Genomic DNA, 20,649 nt, shown 5'->3' with positions numbered 1-20,649 from the left:
TTTTTTTTTACTATTTTGGGCCAGTTTTCCTTTGAAAAAAAAAAAAATCAGGAGATATCTATTACTGTTTACCACCAAATGAAAACCCAATTTGTCCTGGAAAAAAAACCACGATATGCGCAAAGTTGTTGTGATGATATGTATGGTTTTACTAACACATGTCAAAATTTTAAAATTGGGCTAAGGCATTTAGATTTGTTTTATCCTTAGACACAAAGGGGTTAAAATGCAAATATACTCCTTTACCTTTGCTGACCCCAGTAGAATAATCCTAGGACAGAAAACAGGATTCCGATAACAAACACCTTTCTAATACTAATGAACTAACAGTGTCCAGCATCATTATTACTCGCCCTTCAGTGAGGCCTGGGCAAATTATATATATATATATATATATATATATATATATATATATATATATATATATATATATTTTTTTTTTTTTTAGTTCATACAATACCCTCTTTAATTCCATCCTGGGAAATCTGAATTTTCTGGAGTTCACCCAATGATAATGCTTGGATGCAAAACACATCAATCTACAACAGAAATATTAAAGAAAATACCTATTAAAGCAATTAAAGACATTGATAAATATTGAATAATCATATAGAAGTATTACACATACTAAAGAAATTTTCTTTTTACAAAGGCTCAGAAAACATGTTCATTTTATATCCCCAATTAGCCTCAAGACAACCTGGCCCTAGGAAAATGTTCTTAAATATACAGCAGTTCACTGATTACTGTAGCTAAAGCAGCTATATACACAGCTATATACGCAGCTATATACAGAGTGACCAATTTGCTATCTGAGTAACCGAGCATGTTCACTTTGCAAAGTATATTTCCACTTTGTAAAGGAATTTTCAATTTACCTTGGTGAGTGTGGTGAAATTTCACTTTACAAAGAATACCTAATACAACAAATTAAAAAAAGCAGGATTATTACTTGGATGATAGAAGCAAGCACAATATGCCCCTATTCACTAAGCGAAGTGAAAATTCTTTTGCAAAGTGATCATGCTTTACTCCTTTACTAAATCACCCCAATAAAGTAGATTTATGTGGGCTAAATGTGGCCAATAGGGATGATCGAACTTTTCAAAAGTTTGGTTCGGCCAGAACATCCGAACTTCCCGAAAGTTCGGCCCGGATTTCAGAACCCCATTGAAATCAATGGGACCCGAACTTCGGTAATCAAAAAACACCATTTTGAAGCCCTAAAACCCAATAAATGCCCCTAAAAAGTGCCTAGGGTTCTGGGTCATGCCCCAGGGACTATTAATCACACAAAAAAAGTTCTTAAAAATTGTCATTTTTGATAGACAAGTGAAGTGACTCGACACGCTGTACGCGTTTCGTAGTTAACAGTTAAAAGGCTGCTGATGACATATTAACTATGAAACGCGTACAGCGTGACGAGTCACTTCCGGCTTTTCCACACGAGATCGAGGCTTGGATTGCAAGCGCACCGATCCATATACACGCTCGATTTACCTGCTCAAATGTGAGTACCTCTCGATGTTTTATGTAAAATAAAAATACCTTACGGCATTACACTATGTCCCTTATTTATTCTCTGGCACACTATCTGGCATACCATCGGGAGTGAAATCGGGGGGTACCTCGGATCACATCCGCTATCGGGAAAATACACAGGGAACCAATCCAGTGAATACCCACACTAGGACCAGCCAGGTTTCCGGTAGACGCCCCCATCCAGGCACAGGAGGATACCGCTGGGCCGTTGGATCATTTAAACACCCGCTTAATACCCCTGTGTGGGGTGGGTGTCTCTGGTAAGTGTGCCTTTCCACTGGAGGGATCACCCAGCACCTTACCGCCCATCAGGGGGTCACTCCTCATCAATTATTCACCGGAGTGTTGTCACCCACTTCAACTTGTGAATATTTATTTGCCTGTGGTCACTGCATGTGACATATAGACTTTTTTTCCATACTGGACTTTTTGAGCTGTGCATATTTTAGATTGTTTACTGTTGGCACCTTATATTACCCCTATACCATCGTATATGGTAGCACTGGGGCTTTTCACACACTATAGCACTTTCCTTTGAAGCGCTTTATTATTGCATGAACTACTACTGTTACTATTGGTCAAAGCGATTTGTAGCCTACTGTTTATGTTTGTTATTCATCACAGATATTATTAATTTCTGCACCAGTCACTTTAAATCTTTTGTAGGCACTTTAATATATTGCACTTGCAGATTTGCACCATTTGATGTCAATGATTATATTTTTGTATTTGTGATCTTTAGATAAACAATTGCACATATCCTTGTTAGCACGTAGGCACTTTATATCTTCAATCATTGAAGACACAAAACTTTACCACAATTTATATTTATTTTTAGTATAGGCAGCGCCACCATCCCTCCTTTCTTTCACATACACACATACTTATATGTATTTTTACACTTACACATACATAGGTGTGATAGGAGCGGAGCCATATTAGTGTTAATTTTTTAATTAGCGCAAGCATAGATTTCTGCTACTATCACACCTATATATGTCTAGGTGTATATATACATATAAGTATGTGTGTATTTATACCCCTATACACAAGTTCAGATGTTATGCCTGCCTCCAAAGACCCCAAAAAATGCCCAAAAAAAAGCCAGCTACAAAAACGCCCAGGTGTGTTTTTGCAGCAGGCGTTTTGTTTGGGCATTTTTTTGGGGTCTTTGGAGGCAGGCAAAACATCTGAACTTGTGTATAGGGCTATAAATACACACATATTTATATGTTTTTATACACTTACACATATATAGGTGTGATAGTAGCAGAAATCTATGCTTGCGCTAATTAAAAAATTAACACTAATATGGCTCCGCTCCTATCACACCTATATATGTGTAAGTGTATAAATACATATAACATGTGTGTATACATATCCCTATACAGAAGTTCAGATGTTTTGCCTGCCTCCAAAGACCCCAAAAAAATGCCTGCCTCTGTAAGTGACCTAATAGAAACAAACTTGTTTCTATAGCGGTCACCCTGACATGGAAGGGTTTGGTCACCCTGCCATAGCAGTCAGAGTCAGTTCACCCTACACTACATTACGGTCACCCTGGCACTTAACACTTTCCCTACAGAAACTAAATTTTTGCATCTAATTAAAGTGTAAAAAAGCACTCTAACTACATTAGATATCCCTTTCCTCACACTAATAAATGCTAAATGACACTTTTGAAGCAGAAGAAACAGAACTGCTTCCACTCTCTTCCATGTCCCTGTATTACAATGCTAGGAATTTGCCGGGGCTATCTTATATACTGGGGGGGCGTATTCACTAATGATTGGCCTGTGGACCCCCTAGTCACTCCAATCACATTCCTATCATTCTCCTGCCCCCTCAATTGGCTTTTACTAATGGTTCTGGTCCAATCACGGGCTTTTAAAGCCCATTTTCTGTCCCATTGCATTTTGGTCGGTTCTGGCTGCCGAATTCCAAACTTTTTCAGCAATAAGTTCGAAATTCGGCCGAACCTCGAACAGCCAATGTTCGGGTCGAACCGATGGTCGCCCTGAACCGTTCGATCATCCCTAGTGACCAGCTCATTCCTTTTTGTTGGCCGCTTTAGGAATTCATAATAAAGGTTTCCCTTGTTCATGAAGTTTGCACTTAATGTTATGGTTATATAAAATGCAGTTATTGTTATGTTAATTAGAAAGCGCTGTAACATATTTTGGAACTAAATAGGCGTAGTCCCCAGCAGATCTAATGCAGGTGCAGATTTGTTCTACTCAATTCTACCTATTGCTTCATTTAACTTTGATTGAACTGAACTAAAATAACAGCTCCATTGAATCCACAGTATCTGAGTTAATACTACAATTGAAGTATCAACTTAAGGGTGGCCATTTTGAGTAGCTACATACAGTATACAGGAATGCAGCAGTCTGTTTGAGAGCATTTTAAAAGCCCAGCTTTAGTCAAAATGTATTTTAGTCTTGAATAGAGTAGAGAAGAGTAGAAATGTCTGTTGAGATTTTATTTCTGCCTGTGGCCTTATTGCAGAGATTATCCTTCACTTCCTGTCTCTATGACACCCATACAAGAAATGAGAGGTACAGACATCATTGGGACATGAAGGCAAAGCCAGCAATAAAACAAAGTATCGCCCGCTGTACTAAAAATGCGGTTTTGTCTTTGTTTATGATTTTCCACTATTTGCTGTCCTGAAAGGAATACTGGGGAATCTTCCCAGCAGGGCCACAAACATCAGTGGAAACCCTTCCCAGCTTTATGAAAAACAAAATAAAAACTTTTGGCTTGAGCTGGTAAACCTATACCAAACCAAATCTTTTGAATTACTGCTGCCATATGCTAATAAACAGTGAAATGGACATGTATTTGTGCACTGCTATCTATAAATGACAGTAAAGAAAACACCTCTGTTCATCCTGTGCCTATCTGAGCGGCTCTGTACCTTGTAAAAGCTGTAATGACCAACACATTAATGTTTACATTGGAGAGTCCTCCCCTTCTTCAATGGAGGAAAGGATGGAGGAGGAACTAATAAATAAATTAATGAATCATTCATTTATTGGTAGAGGATTACAGGCAGCAGCAGATATTAGATTTTAAAGGTATTCATATGATTGTGGGACCATTTTTAACCCTTTTACCACTCTCTTTTCCTGTATACCTCAGCTGTCTCTACAGTGACCGTATATTAACCTCTTTCCTTATCTTAACCTCTATGCCCTGCATAACTGCCTATTAACCCCCTAATCTCCTTCCTTCTACCATATGTGACTTGTACATTAACCCTTTAATCTTTCTCCCTCTATGTGGCCTGAACAATTAATGATGCACTGTATTTAGTGTACCATCACCAAGCTCTATGATTGACCCATCCCAATACCAGCATGTTTCTTTATTTCCAAACATTTGTCGTAAAAATCAGATCACCTTGTGATGTCTGCTTTTTCAAAAAGGGGTCATTGGGTGATGCGTGTACTGTCCTGCCATTTTTAGTTGATATGTTTTATAACAGAAAGTAAGGGAAGCAGGGTTTTTTTGGCCTTTTCCTTTTCTTAAAAATAATAATAATAATAAAAAGAAATCTTTGATTATTAAATACCACAGAAGAAATCTCTATTCGTCTAATACAAAAATGATATAAACATATTTTGGGTATTATGTAGCATGACCAAGTAATTGTTAGTCAAACTATCACAGCGGTGATAAATAAAAAATGGCCTGGTAATGAAGTGGCATTATAGGCTAGTACTCAACTAGTTATATTCGACCATGTGTCAAAATGATGAGTAGATGCAGAACTATACCTAGCCAAGGTTCTATATGTGTCTGCTTTACTAAATGACTACAGCACATCCCTTTCTTCTCCCTTTTAGTCAGAAAGGCTTTTTATATTGGGGTAACAAAAAGAGTTTGGAGAAGCGGAAAGGGTTAGGCCAATGTGAACTTTTATGGTAAAAGTCAAGGTTTGCATATACAGTGGTGGAAACAATTGAAAGAAATAAAGGGTCTATAATTTTTATCATAGGTGTATTTTAAATGATAGAGACAGAATATCAACCTCAGATCCTGAAAAAACACATAATACAAATGTTATAAATTGAGTTTCAGTTCAGTGAGTAAAAAAGGTATTTGATCCCCTACCAACCAACAATAATTCTGACTTTCACAGACTGACTACAGTATGTGCTCATGTGGTACACAGATTAGTCCTGTCAATGTAGGAAGGTGCTCCTAATGACAACTCGTTATGTGTATAAAAGACACCAGTGCTGTATTTTGGCCTAGGCCTACAAGGCCCAGGCCTAGGGCAGCACTCTGCAGGGGGGCAGCAAAAAAGCCACCCCCTCCACTTGAGACTCTATTGGCCATTGGTTGCTAGAGCTGCCTCTCTCACCCCCCCCTCTCTCTCTCACACACTCCCCCCTCTTTCTTTCTCTCTCACCCCTCTCTCTCTCATCCCTATCTCTCATCCCCCCTCTCTCTCTCTCATCCCCCCTCTCCCCCTCTCTCTCTCACCCCCCTCTCAGCCTCTCTTATCCCCTCTCTCTCTCTCTCTCTCTCTCATCCCCCTCCTTTCTCCATCATCCCCCTCTCTCTCTCTCATCCCCCCTCTCTCCCTCCCTCACCCACCCCCTCTCTCTCACCCTTCACCTCTCACCCCCCCTCTCCTGAGATCTCAGGGGTTCATGCTGGGACTCGTAGTTCTTCAATTTTGGAGGGAGTCACATCCATTAAAAAGGAAAGAGTGGGGCAAATTTACTTAGGAGGGGGAAGGGGAGGGGCGCCCAATTTTAGTCTTGCCTAGGGCAGCACAAAACCAAAATACACCACTGAAAGACACCTGTCCACAGAATCTCTTTCCTCCATTCAAACCTCACCATCATGTGTACGACCAAAGAGCTGTCAAAGGATTATAGACCTACACAAGGCTGGAATGGACTACAAGAACATCAGCAAGAAGCTTAGTGAGAAGGAGACAACTGTTGGAGAGATTATTCCCAAATGGAGGAAATACAATTTAACCACTTTATGAGCACTTTTATATATGAACTTTCATTATGATTAAATTTTTTCGGATGTATATACTTTTTTTTATAAAATGTGATACATTTTTCTGAAACTTGTTGGATTTATACATACTTTATGCATAATATTGACATATAATTGATGCTTTATAAGAGCTGTACTTCCTTTTTTGATTTACAACAAAAGATAAATTCAAGTGGAACGCTACCTAATTTTTTTATTTTCCTTTTAGATAGTTTTGGGAGGTTTGGACCTTTGGTCAGGTTTTCTACGGTGCCCTCATTGGAGAAATTTCCTCTGACAGAAGATTTAACCTGTTCTCACTCTGTCCTAAACAAAGCAAAGCAAAGACGTGTGTAAAATATCTTACATTTCCTCTCTGAAATTTGCCACTTTCAGACTTGCTTTTATGTAGCTTCCGTTTGCCAGAGTCTCCATTGGTCCCAAAGAGGTTCATGTAAACATCAGCTTCTATATCAGCATCAGAAATCTCTCCTGTATGAATGTGAATCTCATAGTCCAGCACTGGAAAACAAATATATAATTGATTTAAAGCAGAACTCCTGTTAACGATAGCAAAATAAAAGTGAACAGCCCATTGAAAGATAAAATAGCAAAACCAGCTTTTGCCACAATTTTCACCTTCAATGCAGTTATTTCCCCACAGTACTTTTTTCTGCCACTAGATGTCACTCAGTTGTATTACCAGCATCATTCAACCCATTTTCTCTTTGCCCAGGTCATGCTGGACCTACCCCAGCTTGTGATTGGATGGTGAAAGAAGAAGCAGCACAGTGATAAGTTCATCTCTCCTTCAGTCTGTTTTCTCTTCCTATCAGCATTCTTCTTGCTAGTTGATGTGCTCCTTGTACTGCTTCTTCCTCTCACACTTATGTTCTGCTGTGCAAAGACTGCCAGAGGCTGATGCAAGGTCAAATTCAGGTCTTTACACTGTTTCTTTAAAACAATTCATTTATTGTAATCTTGACTACAGGGCTGCATTTTACTCTTTTTTATCTGTCTAGAGTTCAGTTTTATGTCATGCCACATTATTTTTCTAGTGTTCATTGAGCCTATCTACTGTATAGAGCCTATCTATCTATCTATCTATCTATCTATCTATCTATCTATCTATCTATCTATCTATCTATCTATCTATCTATCTATCTATCTATCTATCTATCTATCTATCTATCTATCTATCTATCTATCTATCTATCTATCTATCTATCTATCTATCGCTTTTTTTTCTCAGAATAGGTGCAGGAAACCCCCCTTGTCTCCACCCCCTACCCTCCTCTGAGCACTGTCCCTTTGTTCACCCCCTACCCACCTCCCAGTACTACACCAAGAATCATTTTGTGGTGCTAAATAATTTGTATGGGATTTGTCTATTAACAAAAAAAGCTGTAAAATAGATCCTCTCTAGAGACAGCAACAATAGATCCCCCCAGCAACAATAGACTTCACCCCAGCAACAATAGATCCCTCACACAACACTAGACTCCCCCAGCAACAATGGATCTCAACCCAGCAAAATTAGCCCCCCCAGCAATTATAAAACCCCCATCAACAACAATAGACCACAACCCTGCAACAATAGACCCCACCCCAGCAACAGTGGACCAACCACAACAAAATACCACCCCCCCCCCCATAACAAAAGATCCACTCCAGCAACATTAGACCCTCCCAGCAGCCAGCATCAATAGACTGTCCAACATCCAGCAACAATAGACCTTTCCCTCAACAGTAGATCCCTACCAGCAACATAAGACCCCCCCCCCAGTAACAATAGATCCTTCACCAGCATAAATAGACCCTCACACAAAACAGATCTCTACCAGTGACAATAGATACCCCAGCAGCCAGCATCAATAGACCCTTCAGCACACCCCAGCACCCCTTGCCATTACATACATTCAGTGCTGGAGGTGCCGGAACTGTGTTCCTGCTGGAAAAAAGCCCTTTAATTATCTATCTATCTATCTATCTATCTATCTATCTATCTATCTATCTATCTATCTATCTATCTATCTATCTATCTATCTATCTATCTATCTATCTATCTATCTATCTATCTATCTATCTATCTATCTATCTATCTATCTATCTATCTATCTATCTCAATATATCTATCTATTTTGTTTATTTTAAAGCGGTAGTAAAGCCTGCTTTGTTATTTTTACCAACAGGGAAGCCTATAATAAATGAATATCTCATAAACGTGCACCATTTAGGAGATATTCACCCTGCATGAGGCTGCTGACGTCACTGACAAGGGCTCCCGCGCGCTTTGGCCACACATCCACCCGCAAACCACGAAGAAAGGCCTGGGGAAGATGTCAGCCCTCTCATTGGTGACCGGGCGCCGCTGGAAGGACTTTGTTCTAAGGTAAGTATTTCATAATGTGCTAGTATGCGATGCATACTAGCACATTATGTCATTGTCTTACTGTTTTTTTTTTTTTTTTATTCTGCATCAGTTTAGTACCGATTTAACTAGTGATCTATATCTATTGGTCTGTATGTCAGTATGTCTGTCTATCGTTCTATCTCTATGAACCAGCTGAAATAAATATACAGAAATTATTTTATTTTTTTAATTCTAGCAAAACATTCCAACAGAAAATGGATTGACATTTTAAATGGCTCTAAGAGAAGAAATGGTGTCAACATTAAAGCTACTGCTAATATATACTGAGAGGAACATGTCAGAGGACAGACTTACCAGGGATAAGAAACACAATCTGTAATACACAGCAAACAGTAATTACTCTTCAAAATATATTTTACACATGAAACAGATCAACTCAGTACTTCATAAGCAATGCACATGACAGAAAGACTTGCACATAAGTCTCACTGTAGACGATTTGCTTCAGACTGGCTTTATGAGATGTGAAAGGCAATAACATATCCACTCTTCCTCATTCTGCTGAGGATTAAGCTCTTACAATAGCACAATGTCACAAGTACTGCAGATACTTCTACAAACTTCTACATTTAGATCACAATGAAAAGCACATTCTGAAATCAAGTCCTGTACATTTAATATTGAGAGGTTAGCTTTGGAATATGGTTTTCTTTTCACTAGTAGGTGGAAAACGTTATTATTATGGTAGATGTCTTTCTTCAGTGTTCTCAGGCAGTCTTTTTCAACCAGGGTGCCCAGTCACCCTGGGGTGCCTTGAGATTTCTTCAGGGGTGCCTAAAAATTAATCAAACATTGTATAAAACCAGCAGGTGGGTCACGGGTTTTCATTTTGGACCATTATGACTAGACACCGGCATCCTAACAACTAATGATATCATCAGTTATTAAGGAGGGGGTCTGTTGCCTCCACAGCATCCTTGTTAGACCCTACCCTGCCTCTCTCCCTCAGCACTGGGATCACATTAGCTGACTGATGGAGAGAAACTAAAGGAGAAGCGAAACATTGGAATACTAGTCAGTACTAGTGTGCAAAAATGTATTTGCTTTGGAAGAAAAAAATCCCCTCTAACATTGGGTGTCCTAAATGTGTATGTTGCTGTTTTATGTAAAACTATTAGAATAGTTTTTTACATTTTAGAATGAGGTGCTTTGAGACTGTCCGTCATTTTAATCGGTGCCTTGAGATTGTCTATAATTTTAAAAGGTGCCTTGACTGAAAAAAGGTTGAGAAACACTGTTCTAAGGGCATCTGATTTACAGTAACATTTGCTGAAGACTGATATTGGTAGAGACTGTGGGGTTGAGTTACCAAAGGCAAAAGGGCTGTTAATTTTTCAAGGGAAGTTTCACTTTGCAAGGGAATATTTCCTTAGCTTAGTTTTGACGTCAAGCTTTGATGGTCAGGTTTGTAGGTGAAGCCTGGTGGGCAGGTTTATGATGGGGTTAACCTCCTTGGCGGTAATCCAGAGCGTGACTCGGGGTTGATTTTTCATATCAGGATCGGTAACCCCGAGTCACGCTCAGGGTGGATTGCAGAGAGCGCAGTCCAGCCGCTCCTTCGTCCCTCCGTCGGTGTGATCACTTCCTAGTTCCGTTCCCTGCAGCAGCAATGCTGCATGGGAACGGAACTAGGGAGGGAAATTGAAAAAAAACAAAACGTTGCACAAAACACAAAACACATTTTATATTTTATATATATATATATATATGTATATATATATATATATATATATATATATATATATATATATATATATATATATATATATATATGCGCATATATATATATATATATATATATATATATATATATATATATACCGGTGTATATATATATATATATATATATATATATATATATGCATATATATATGCATATATATATATATATATATATATATATATATATGTGTGTATATATATATATATATATATATATATATATATATATATATATAAAATTATATTATTGATTCAATTATAATTCATGCGTTATATATTATATATATATATACATATATATATATATATATATATATACACATATATCTATATATAATATATAATGCATGAATTATAATCTAATCAATAATATCATTTTATTATATATATTATATATTAAATAATAAAATAATATTATTGATTTGATTATAATTCACGTGTTTGTGTTTCAAATTTATCACATCTGGGATGTCTACTAGACTCTTGTTTTGGTCAGGTTTAAGTCAGTAATTACTAAGAATTGTAGGCCTATAATACATAACGCCAAATTTCCATGAAAACAATTGTACCGCTTTTGGTACAGAATTCCTGACATAATCATACCGCCAGGGAGGTTAAAAATGACAGGTCATGTTTACGGTCTGAGAATTCTATGGTTTTTCATACACAGGACTGGCACTACCTATAGGCAAGGTAAGCGCAGGCCTACAGCGCACATCAGTCGGGGGTGGGCCCGCACTGGCATGCCACTGGCGACGGGGGACCATGCAAGAACTGCAAGCCGAGATGGAAGAGTTTAGGCTGGGGGGGGGGAGAGGCAACTGGAGGACATGCTGTGCCTGGCAGAGCTCCTCTCCCAGTCCGTCACCAACTTGTAGTGCGAGAACTGAAGGATGCATGAGCAGATGGACAAACCCAGCTGCCAGAAGGAACCATTGAAGTACTGAGCCGGGAGTCAGAACAGAGCAGGAATAGACAGACCAGGTATTCCAGCCATGTGCTGCGCACCGTGTCCTGCAAGGTGGCTCAGGTCAGTTCAACACACATTTTTTGTTGGGGGGCACAAGTCTTGCCTAAGGCACAAAATAGTCTAACACCAACCCTATTCCTACATCATTCCTAATGCACAAGTGTAAACATAGATAGCATCCAAAGCTTGTGCTTGAATCATTTCATTCAGCCCATGCTTTAGCATTTTAATAAGCAGGAAGCCTACTTCAAGTATCCATTCAAAAGAACAAAGCTTGGATCACCAACGTGGATAGATGCTGTGTCAGGGAATTCCCACCATTTTTTGCAATACGGCACTGCGTTACTTTAACTGACAATTGCGCGGTCCTGCAACGCTGTACCTAAACAAAATTTGTGTACTTTTTTTCCCACTAATAGAGCTTTCTTTGATCACCTCTGCGTTTTTATTTTTTGCGCTATAAACAATAAAAATGCTGACAATTTAAAAAAAAAAACAACAAAAAAACAATATTTCTTACTTTCTGCTATAAAACATATCCAATAAAAACATTTAAAAAATGTCTTCATTAATTTAGGCCAATATGTATTATTCTACATATTTTTGGTAAACCAATAAGCGTATATTGATTGGTTTGCGCAAAAGTAATAGCGTCTTCAAACTAAGGAATATATTTTTCAAATTTTTATTTATTTATTTTTTTTACTAGTAATGGCGGCGATCAGGCTTATAGCGAGACTGCGATATTGCGGTGGACAAATCAGATACTAACCAACACTTTTGACACTTCTGGGGGGACCAGTGACATTAATACAGTGATCAGTGCTAAAAATATGCACTGTCACTGTATTAATGACACTGGCTGGGAAGGGGTTAACATCAGGGGCGATTAAAGGGTTAACTGTGTGCCTAGCCAGTGTTTGTGTACTGTGTGGGAGGTGCTTTTACTAGGTGGAAGGCATTGATCCATGTTCCTACTTTGCAGGAACTCAGGATCAATGCCTTTCCTACTGACAGAAGGGCGATCTGCCTTGTTTAAATAGGCAGATTGCAGTTCTGGCTCTCTGGCTAATGAGCGCCGGGTGCTGGCGGACATCGAGTCCACAGTACCTGTAGATCAGCTACCATTGCGTAAAATTACAGCAGGGGTGCCGCGCATGCGTGCCCCAGACATATAAGTGCGGGATCACGTTCTAGGTACATGATCCTGCACAGCAGGGCTGCCTTGCCACCGTATATGTAAGTTATATGGTCAGCAGGAGGATAAACTACACTACACTATTTTAACTTGAATCAAGACATTTACACATTGCCTGAAAATGGAAGGTTTAACCCCCTAATGATGAAGGAAAAACAAACCTTAAAGCCTGAATCTAGCTTTGCGACCTTGGCATACCTTAGTAAAACTGTACATATCTTTACAATTACTTAATATTCAGATGAATTATACCTTGTTTGCTTTAGGACAAATATAAATAATAAATAAAAATATAATACCCGTGACATACATGGGAATGTAGCAGTGTGAACAGGAGCTAGCTGTCAGTGACAACTCAGGTAGGGTTTGAAATAAAGCACACTCCCTTCACAAAACCAGATTTGCATATACAGTATGTGGCAGCGCAGCAGTAGGACCACAAAATGCTGCCAAATATGAGCATGCAGCTGGCATTAAGGGGTTACGATTGGCATACTATTTTTAACATTAGGGTTTAAAGTATGATCACCATAATGACATTATTGCAGCACACTGAATTCCATGATATTCGCATGCATGTACCTAGATCTTTTGTTTCAGTGGGAAGGCTACTAGTGGCCCCAGCTATAAACCTCTATAAGCACAGCAAGAAATGGTTGAAGTTCTCAGACCTCATCAGCGATGGGCAAGAGTGGTTGCAAGTCAGGTTCTGCTTCTTCCAAATTTGTGCTACTGTTCCTCTAGCAATTCCTAATAATCTACCAATGTCTATGGCATTAAACATGCCAACATTATTTGATAGTCTCCTTTATATTTTATTATATAAAATGTAAACATAAAAAATTATAATAATAAAATGTTTGTATATAAGCACATAAAAAAACAATCTTGAACATTGGGAATACTTACATGGTAATGGATCATTTCCATCTATTGGCAGGAACAGTTCCCTCCATGTATCTCCATCATCATTTTCCTCTGCAAGCCATCGATTTACGGGTAAGTGAAGTTCCTGATCTGAGGAAAGGTTCTGCAGTCTTATCTCCTCAAGATACCATTCTGGACTGTCTCCTGCATTGTCATGCCCAATTCGGATTTTAAATGGTTTTAATAAGTATTTTAAATTTACCTGAGAAAGGATAAAACTCACTGTAAGAAATTAGCATTTTGGACATAAAAACATGCAGAAGTACATTATATATACACACACACACACAGTATCTCACAAAAGTGAGTACACCCTTCACATTTTTGTAAATATTTTTTTATATCTTTTCATGTGACAACACTGAAGAAATGACACTTTGCTACAATATAAAGTAGTGATTGTACAGCTTGTATAACAGTGTAAATTTGCTCTCCCCTCAAAATAACTCAACACACAGCCATTAATGTCTAAACCGCTAGCAAAAAAAAGTGAGTACACCCCTAATTGAAATTGTCCAAATTGGGCCCAAAGTGTCAATATTTTGTGTGGCCACCATTATTTTCCAGCACTGCCTTAACCCTCTTGGGCATGGAGTTCACCAGAGTGTCACAGGTTCCCACTGGAGTCCTCTTCCACTCCTCCATGAAGACAACACAGAACTGGTGGATGTTAGAGACCTTGTGCTCCTCCACCTTCTGTTTGAGGATGCCCCACAGATGCTCAATATGGTTTAGGTCTGGAGACATGCTTGACCAGTCCATCACATTTACCCTCAGCTGCTTTAACAAAGCAGTGGTCATCTTGGAGGTGTGTTTGGGATCGTTATCATGTTGGAATATTGCCCTGCGGCCCAGTCTCCAAAGGGAGGGGATCATACTCTTCTTCAGTATGTCACAGTACATGTTGGCATTCATGATTCCTTCAATGAACTGTAGCTCCCCAATGCCAGTAGCACTCATGCAGCCCCAGACCATGACACTCCCACCACCATGCTAGACTGTAGGCAAGACACACTTGTCTTTGTACTCCTCACCTGGTTGCCGCCACACACGCTTGACACCATCTGAACCAAATACGTTTATCATGGTCTCATCAGACCACAGGATATGGTTCCAGTAATCCATGTCCTTAGTCTGCTTGTCTTCGGCAAACTGTTTGCAGGCTTTCTTGTGCATCATCTTTAGAAGAGGCTTCCTTCTGGGATGACAGCATTGCAGACCAATTTGATGCAGTGTGCGGTGTATGGTCTGAGCACTGACAGGCTGACCCCCCCCCCCACCCCTTCAACCTCTGCAGCAATGCTGGCAGCACTCATATGTCTATTTCTTAAAGACAACCTCTGGATATGACGCTGAACATGTGCACTCAACTTCTTTGGTTGACCTGTTCTGAGTGGAACCTGTCCGTTTAAACTGCTGTATGATCTTGGCCACCGTGCTGCAGCTCAGTTTCAGGGTCTTGGCAATCTTCTTATAGCCTAGGCCATCTTTATGTAGAGAAACAATTCTTTTTTCAAGATCCTCAGAGAGTTCTTAGCCATGAGGTGCCATGTTGAACTTCCAGTGACCATTATGAGAGAGTAAGAGCGATAACACCAAATTTAACACACCTGCTCCCCATTCACATCTGAGACCTTGTAACACTAATGAGTCACATGACACGGGGAGGGAAAATGGCTAATTGGGCTCAATTTGGACATTTTCACTTATATGTGTACTCACATTTGTTGCCAGCCCTTTAGACATTAATGGCTGTGTGTTGAGTTATTTTGAGGGGACAGCAAAATTACACTGTTATACAAGCTGTACATTCACTACTTTACATTGTAGCAAAGTGTAATTTCTTCAGTGTTGTCACATGAAAAGATATAATAAAATATTTGCAAAAATGTGGGGGGTGTACTCACTTTCATGAAACACTGTATATATATTGTGACAGTGAGAGGCCCTGTCACTGTGAGAATATAGCAATATTTGACACAGGATTCGCATTTAGTGTTAATACGAAATTCCAGACTGTTATTTCTGAGCAGAGAAAACTATGTATCTGGCCTACTCCGGATTCTGTAGTTCTGGATTGGAACTTTCGATCCTATGTTAATATTTTATCAGACGTCTGAAACCTGTTTGAGTGTACAGGTTTGCATGGTCGTTATATACTCAGGTCTGAGGATAGCTTGTAGCTTCCAGTTTGGAGACCTCTCCCAGTGTAGGAGACAGAGGGTCTCACCGAGAGGTCAGAGGAGCCCCAGCCAGAAGCCAAGAGACAGGGGGCCAGCTAGCAGCCAGGAGATGGGAGGTCTCATTCCAGGAGTCAGGTAGACTTCTATCGGGGTGACAGGAGAATTCCAATCCATGGGCCAGAAGTGGGTCGTGCAGCAGTGCGCAGTGACCAAAGGCTAAGAAAGCCGAGGAGATCCAGGAGAGCTGGACAACACAGTCAGAGGGACTGGGAAGAGGAGCAGCTGTGCTGCCTACAAGTTAGCAAGGTGGCTCGGCATTTTTATTGTTTGGATTTTGTGTGGAAGAAACCCCGGCATAGGCAACTAATGTGCATGTGAACTTTCTGTTTATTTAATAAAAGTGAGCAGCCATGCCCCATACAGTTTTGGACTGGCGCAACTCATTGTAAACTCACATAATGCTTGAGTTTAATCTCCCCAATTCCATAATACATATTTGTACACACACACACAGACACACATGCATATGGAATTTGAAAATCAAAAACATTTGTGGGACAGGTCTTCATTTGCAAATTGAAAAAAAAAAAAAAAACTGACCTTAACATAGCAGCATGGTCATCAAGTGCTTAGCACTCTTCTCACACTGCAATAGGGGCCTAGGCCTGTTGGCCATCATCATTCAGTGCATTGAAACAGTGGCATCTATGAAGTAGAGCTTAGGGGAGAAACAACAACTTTTAACCAAAGTAGTTATGGTGTGGTGGGCTTAATGAAACCATGAAGTCCAGCAATGAACCAATGCAAAGCACAATAGACCCTGTAAAAACCTCAAAGAATATTGGTAGCTGTATTGGCTTCTACATAAACGTTCTTTAGCTTATGTGTATGACTGTGGTAAACTCATTAGACTGAAAGCTGCACTGAGGATAGAAAAGGCATGACTTGTTCAGTGTTCAATGCAAAAGGGGGGGAGGTTTGGGACTTTGTATGAGACACACGATGGGAAATGTTGTACGCCTCCATCCCGGTTCAATAGAATAATATATAAAAATAAGGACATGACAAGGCTTACAGGAAAAATGACAACATTTATTGATGAGTACATAAAATTATATATATATTACATAAACAAGTATACAAAAGTTGGTAAATGATCCCAATCAAAGTGTTCATAAAAACCAACATGGCAAGTTTCCAAAAATAATAGAGTAATTGTAATCACAGCATCAATGGGTAGCAATGATCAACTCAATTCAGGTAATTATATATAATATATAAAGTAATCGCGACATCATAAGACTTGACGTGTTTCGTGGACTGAGTATGCCACTTCATCAGAAGTTGATGTCTGATCTATAAAAAATATATATACACATGTATAAGGAAACAGGAAAAATGAGGAAAAAAGAGGACTGGGAGGGAAAGGGAAGAGGAGGCATAGCCTCAAATCCCTAAACACTTATATAACATGGCAGATCATTGCTGGCATTGGGAATAGGGCATGGCCACAGGTGTCTCCCACAGGAGCTGAGGGCACACAGAGTAGGCAATAAAATTTCTGTGATTACAATTACTCTATTATTTTTGGAAACTTGCCATGTTGGTTTTTATGAACACTGTGATTGGGATCATTTACCAACTTTTGTATACTTGTTTATGTAATATATATATCATTTTATGTCATATTTTTCATTTGCATGTACTTATCAATAAATGTTGTCATTTTTCCTGTAAGCCTTGTCAGCGTTCAATGCAAAAGCATCATGAAAGAGTGTGACCCCTGAAAGGAATGTAAAAGAAGATAGGAAAAATACTAGGTTGGCAACTGGCTAAGTTGTGAAGATGAAGGATCGAGCTCCTGAGATTATTTTAATCTCTTGATTCCAAGAGATTTGTACAAAAATTTGTTGACAGTCACCTCATTTGCAGTACATAGAAATCAATAGTGAAATATCCAAATAGCAAGAGATTAAAACCACCCATGTAACCCTAAATGAAAGGAGAATCTCAGCTCTAAGTAATTCAAACGGCAATTAGAGGAAAAACCATTCCTAAATATGACAGAATGCCAAAGTCAACTCACATTGGTGGTCTTTTTTGTTTAGCATACCTCCAACAGTCTCAGATTCTGTGGTACTGTCCAAAGATTTTAACCAAATCCTGGCATCCCACAGATGCGAGCTTTGGCCTGCTGCTGTCCGCACCTGGAGTTCACAGCCCAATTGCAAGCAGTTCCCTAATCAATACCCAACACCCTGCCTGCGTAAGCGTCAAGAATTACCTTCCGCAAGTGACTACACTTCCTCTTCACAGCCCCAACCACACTGTAACTCACCACTGATAGGGAATACCAAGCTGGCTCTTTGAATCATGAAGCACAGGGCAGTGCTCTGGGGGTCAAGCAGGTTGTAATCATGTGTTTGCCTAGGTGACTTCCTTAGGCAGTCACTATGTGTCAGATGGAAGTTTAGCAGTCAGCAGCTGGCATCCCTAATCTATTCATCAGGATGCGAACATCTGGACCTATCTAGACCAAGGCTTCAGGATCAAGAAGTTCAGTGAGGGGGCCCGACAAGTAAGCCACACCCCTTCATCCTGAACACCTGTACCCTGCTTTAACTTCTTCCTCCACCACATTGTTTAGCATGTAATTCCACTGTATGAAACTTTTTTTTTTATAACTCTTAGATATCAACTAGTGCCCTTTGCAGACAAAAATACATATTTATCTTCAGAGCCAGTGTCATGAGGAGGCAATAATCAATTTCCTATTATATGTTCTGTAGGAGAGACGCCCACCCTTTAAAGATATAGGTGTCTGTTTTAATACACCAGGTCTGTACCAGACTGTATTTTCTTATTCCTTCACCTCTGCACCTTCTTTCTCTTTCCACATTTGCACTCTATTCCTCCTCTGTATATATACCCTCTTCCTCATCTGCCTTCTTCTTGCTTTACCCCTGCACCCTCTTCTTTTTCCGCAACGACACCTTTTTCCTCCTCTGCACATGCATCCCCATCCTCCTCTACAGGTGCACCCTCTTATTCCTCTGCACTCTCTTTCTCCTTCACACCTTCATCCTCCTCCCCCTTCACACCTGCACCCTCCTCCTCCTCCACTCCTGCACATTCTTCTTCCTTTGTTCCTTCACTCTATTCCTCCTCTGCACCTGTACCTTCCCCTGCCTCTTCCACACCTATTCTCCTTTATTTCTTCTCCACACCTGTATCCTCTTCTCTTTCCTCCACCAGAAAAAAGAAAGAAAAGGAAAAAGGGCTAGGCTCGATAGACCACTTGGTCTTTTTTCTGCCATCACTTTTCTAAGGTTCTTCTTCCTCCCCCATACCGGTATCCCTTGCTTTCTCCTTCACACCTTCTCCACACCTCTACCCTCTTCCTCTTTGGCACCTTCATCCTCTTATCCTCCTCTGCACCTGAAGCTTCTTCCTAGTCCACATGTGCACCCCCCTTCTCCTCTGCACCTGCACCTTTTCCTTCTCTGCACCTGCACTCTCTTCTTCCTCTGCATCTGTATCCTCTTCCTCCTCCACACCTGCACTCTCTTCCTCCTCCCCACCTGCATCCTCTTCCTCCTCCGCACCCTCTTCCTCCTCTGCACTTTCTTCCTCTTCTGCACCTTCACCCTGTTTCACCTTCGCACCTGAACCCGCCTTCTCTTTAACTTCTGCACCCTCTTCTTCCTCCGTACCTGAAACCCTCTTCCTCTTCCACACCTTTACTCTTATTCTTCCTCCACACCTCTATTCATTTTCTCCTCCTTCCACCAAAAGAAAGAAAATAAAAATGTGTGGTAAGACTCAATGGATCACTTGGTCTTTTTCTGCTGTCACTCTATGTTTCTATGTTTCTTCAACTATCTTCATCACACCTGTACCCTGTTATTCCTCCTTCACACCTATACTTTCTTCTTCCTCCTCCACACCTGTACCCTGTTCTTCCTCCTCCACACCTGTACTCTCTTCTTCCTCCTCCACACCTGTACCCTCTTTTCTTTTCTCTTACTTTTATCCTATTTCAGTCCCTACCAAAATCTTCACTATGTGGACTTGCTTGAAAACAACCTTTGCACAGAAAAGTTCTGCTTACATCCAGCTTATACTGTGCTTCACTTGCTCTATTAATTTCTATGACTGGGTTCATACGGCTTTGGATGGCTAAGAGTCTCAATTGAATACAGAACAAACATAGGAATAAATAGAGTGTGAGGTCCACAGACGCAATAGTAGCTGGACACAAACAGCACTTTTTTTGTGCAAAGATTTTGCATTGCTGGGAGGACTGCAAGATCTTGGAAGGTGAGTATTTAGGTAAGTGGCCTCTAAGTATGAGCATTTACTATATTTAAACTGTCTCTTAACATATTTGCATTTTAAAAGGAACACAAGTCTGTGGATGGGTGCGGCTGTAATAACACATATACAGTCCAGGTGCAATTAGTAGAACTTGTATTGTAGTAAAGGAAAAACAGTTAAGAACAAACCCAGTGGGAGAAGGCCCAACTGGGAACACTCACGAATGCCAACAGCATGTAAAGTAGCATGTATCAGCCGAACCGATAGCGTCTGTCTGAAGGGCCGAATGTGGTTTGGCCATCTCGTGCCCAAACGGGAAGATGTCCAAGGAGATTGTGAGCCCTTA

The 20,649-nt window shown here is 40.0% G+C and overlaps 1 protein-coding gene across 1 annotated transcript in view; it reads right to left on the bottom strand.

Annotated features, from left to right (window-relative positions):
- LOC309556825 (lipoxygenase homology domain-containing protein 1-like) overlaps positions 1–20,649 on the bottom strand; it is a gene marked incomplete at its 5' end in the record, with an annotated part of 436,205 nt that overhangs the window by 208,897 nt on the left and 206,659 nt on the right. The window contains 3 exons of the mRNA XM_082259345.1: positions 461–539; positions 6,920–7,074; positions 13,786–14,005. Of these exons, the coding sequence (XP_082115471.1) occupies positions 461–539; positions 6,920–7,074; positions 13,786–14,005 (454 nt within the window). The remainder of the gene's footprint in view (positions 1–460; positions 540–6,919; positions 7,075–13,785; positions 14,006–20,649) is intronic.

This window comes from Pelophylax lessonae, assembly GCF_965119305.1.
Source record: "Pelophylax lessonae genome assembly, chromosome: 5".
NCBI lineage: Eukaryota > Metazoa > Chordata > Amphibia > Anura > Ranidae > Pelophylax > Pelophylax lessonae.
This window is presented reverse-complemented; position numbering and strand designations above follow the sequence as displayed.